Consider the following 1,596-nt stretch of genomic DNA (forward strand, 5'->3'; position numbering starts at 1 on the left):
CATTGTTCCCTGTGGGGACATGGGGTCACAGAGGCAGGACTCTTTGTTCCCCTCAAAGCCAATGCTCCCCAGGGAAAATGGTATGGACACGCCACTCCTCCCACACCAGCTCTCCTGGAAGTCCCAAGCTGGGACTCTCTGGAGTGGCATCTAGCTGCTGGAGTCAGGCAGATGGTGGGAAGCAGTCATCATATTGTACATACCCTAAGCCCTGTGCTGGGGCCCTTCCAAGTGGGCACAGTGGGGAGGGGAACGGGAGCAGGTCAGGGGCAGTTGAGCAGTGTGTCCACTCTGCAGTGGGTGCCCCTTCCTTGGTAGCCTCTGAACAAGGGACAGTCGGAGAGCTCACGGAGTCCCGACTGGCCTGCCTCTGAACCCTGTGACATCCATCCAGGCAGCCCAAGTCTGATATTCTGCCCACATCTGGCTCCCTTCTGGCAAGCCTCTGGGCTGGAGTCCGGCCTTGAGTCAGGGGACAGGGCAAGGTCAGACAGACACAGTGCAGAGTGCAGACAAGATGAGGCCCGTGTCGCGCCAAGGTCCCTGGAGGTGGTAGACGCCATTCACGGGAGTCCCAGCTCCACAGTAAAGAAGGTGCTGGCAGGTCGAATAGAAACTTGTGCTTTAATATATCTGTGTGTGTGAGTGTGAGTGTGTGTGAGTGTGTGCGTGTGTTGAACAACCACCAGAGCCTGGCCTGGCCTCTGTCCGAGTTCTCCGCTCATCTTTGTAGCCAATGAAGGCCCCCTCCCTGGCGAGTCGGCCCCGCCCCTGGGCACCCCGGCTGGCAGGGGTCAGTCTTTGGTACGATGTGGACACTTTGGTGTGCCGGGGGCAGGGTGGGGTGGGGGCCACACAGCTCTCATCATCTCTGCAACGCCAAGAGGAAGATGGCCATGGATCCCCAAAGCTGCAGGCTCGACAGGCGGGGGGCTCCGCTGCCTGGCATCACCACCACTGTGACACAAGATAGAGAAGAAACAAGCCAGAATTCTGGTTAGCTCCATCTTGAACAGGGAGGGACAGACAGGTAGGCCATGAGAGGCCCTGTGACTCGGCTTCTTCTCTTCAGGGGGTGAAGAAACATGAAGGTGGGTGTCATACAATTTACACAGGTCACGCAGTCCACACAGTCCAGACAGTCTACACAGTTCACTCAGTTCACACAGTCCACTCAGTCCACACAGTTCACACAGTCCACAGAGTTCACACAGTTCACACAGTCCACACAGTTGACTCAGTTCACATAGTCCACACAGTTAATAGAGTTCACACAGTTCACACAGTTCACACAGTCCACACAGTCAACACAGTCCACACAGTCCACTCAGTCCACACAGTTCACTCAGTTCACACAGTTCACACAGTCCACACAGTTAATAGAGTTCACACAGTTCACACAGTTCACACAGTCCACACAGTCAACACAGTCCACACAATTCACACAGTTCACACAGTTCACACAGTTCACTCAGTCCACACAGTCCACACAGTCAACACAGTCCACACAGTTCACTCAGTTCACACAGTTCACTCAGTTCACACAGTCCACACAGTCCACTCAGTCCACACAGTTCACACAGTCCACTCAGTCCA

At 55.1% G+C, this 1,596-nt stretch overlaps 1 protein-coding gene across 3 annotated transcripts in view; it reads right to left on the bottom strand.

Annotated features, from left to right (window-relative positions):
* Positions 1 to 605: 605 nt before the first annotated feature.
* Mdga1 (MAM domain containing glycosylphosphatidylinositol anchor 1) overlaps positions 606 to 1,596 on the bottom strand; it is a 57,270-nt gene continuing 56,279 nt past the window's right edge. For 2 of the 3 annotated variants that reach the window (XM_028767946.1, XM_028767944.1), the window contains one exon: positions 866 to 957. In XM_028767946.1, coding sequence (XP_028623779.1) covers positions 866 to 957 — 92 coding nt within the window. Of the gene's footprint in view, positions 958 to 1,596 lie in introns of all 3 variants that reach the window. The other variant, XM_028767945.1, reaches the window with a different exon arrangement.

The sequence above is a fragment of the Grammomys surdaster genome, unplaced genomic scaffold, assembly GCF_004785775.1.
Source record: "Grammomys surdaster isolate TR1022 unplaced genomic scaffold, NIH_TR_1.0 183, whole genome shotgun sequence".
NCBI classification, from domain to species: domain Eukaryota; kingdom Metazoa; phylum Chordata; class Mammalia; order Rodentia; family Muridae; genus Grammomys; species Grammomys surdaster.